The sequence below is a fragment of the Theobroma umbraticum genome, unplaced genomic scaffold (assembly GCF_002168275.2).
Source record: "Theobroma umbraticum cultivar Fairchild unplaced genomic scaffold, ASM216827v3 scaffold_51.0, whole genome shotgun sequence".
NCBI lineage: Eukaryota > Viridiplantae > Streptophyta > Magnoliopsida > Malvales > Malvaceae > Theobroma > Theobroma umbraticum.
Window position 1 is genome coordinate 8,520,456 of NW_018397260.1, and position 1,481 is coordinate 8,521,936.

The 1,481-nt window shown below is 34.2% G+C and overlaps 1 protein-coding gene across 1 annotated transcript in view; it reads left to right on the top strand.

Moving 5' to 3' along the window:
- Positions 1-470: 470 nt before the first annotated feature.
- Positions 471-1,481, top strand: part of LOC110416287 (5-OH-xanthotoxin synthase-like) — a 6,759-nt gene continuing 5,748 nt past the window's right edge. Inside the window, exon 1 of the mRNA XM_021428238.1 lies at positions 471-1,401. Within this exon, the coding sequence (XP_021283913.1) occupies positions 511-1,401 (891 nt within the window). The 5' untranslated portion in view covers positions 471-510. The remainder of the gene's footprint in view (positions 1,402-1,481) is intronic.

Here is a 1,481-nt window from a genome sequence, read left to right on the forward strand (position 1 = left end):
GAGTGATTTTTGTCTTTCCGTTTCCAAACTCACAAGTTCATAAATCTCTTTTAAAGAATCAAGCGTGTTCTTATGGTGAGTTACTAAAAAAGAGAAATAAAAATAAAAAGACAGAAAAGAGAAGAGAAAAAGAGAAAGAAAAAAAAAGAGGTGTAGAGAAACCTAAATTAGGATAAAATTAAGTAGGTTTGTGAGGTTGTTTTATTTTTTTATTTATATTAATTATTAAATAAAAAATTATTTTGAGTGGGTCATTAATAATATATAATAAATAAAAATTTTCAAAAATTTTTGAAGAGGCTATTGATAAAATATATATAAAAAATAAATATTTTTAAAAATTTTGGGAGGGCTGCTGGCTTACCCTCCGCCCTTAATTGGGACTATCATGCCGTCCATGAATCTGATTATTAAAAATTTTTTGGTCACACGTGTCTGATAATTAGTCTATATAAGGAGACTCTTGCTCTCATTTTTCACAAAGTTGCTCCACCGATCGAGTAGATCACAATGGTAGTGTTGTTGTTCTTTGTTCTAGCCGTCCCCAGCGTCTTTCTATTCATTCTCCTAAAAGATAGAAACAATGGCAATGGTCCTCTCCCCCCTGGCCCGCCAGGTCTCCCCTTTATCGGTCACTTACACATGCAGCTGCTTGATAACTCAGCCCCTCATATTTTTCTTTGGAAACTCTCTCAAAAGTATGGCCCTCTCATGTCCTTGAGATTTGGATTTAGGCCAATCCTAGTAGTTTCTTCAGTAGAAACCGCTAAAGAGGTTATGAAAACCCATGACCTCGACTGCTGCAGCAGGCCTACTTTACTTGGAGGGCAGAAATTATCTTATAATGGTTTAGATTTGGCTTTTTCACCGTATAGTGCTTATTGGAGGGAGATTAGAAAAATATGTGTTGTTCATCTTTTTAATCTTAATAGAGTGCAACTCTATCGTCCCATTCGAGAAGATGAAGTTGCTCGCCTAATTACAAAAATATCCAAATTATCTCTTAATTCTAAACCTGTCAATTTGAGTGAGGCAATTATGTGTCTCACTAGTACAATAATTTGTAGAATAGGATTCGGTAAGAGATATGAAGAAGAAGGCGTTGAAAGAAGCAGGTTTCATGGGTTGCTTAATGAAAGCCAAGCCCTGTTTACGAGCTTATGTGTTTCTGATTATTTTCCTTTCATGGGTTGGGTTGATAGGCTTTCTGGATTTCTTAGTCGTCTTGAAAAAAATTTCAAAAAGTTTGATGCTTTTTATCAAAAACTCATTGATGAGCATCTTAATCCAAATAGGCAAAAAACAGAGCAAGAAGACATAATTGATGTCTTACTACAAATTCGGAAGAATCGTGGCTTTGCAATTGATCTCACCATGGATCACATAAAAGCTGTGCTAATGGTGATCTTCACACAAAATATTTCCTTTAACTATAGTATTAAGTATTATCATTAATTAATTTTATATCTTCAACACCATAT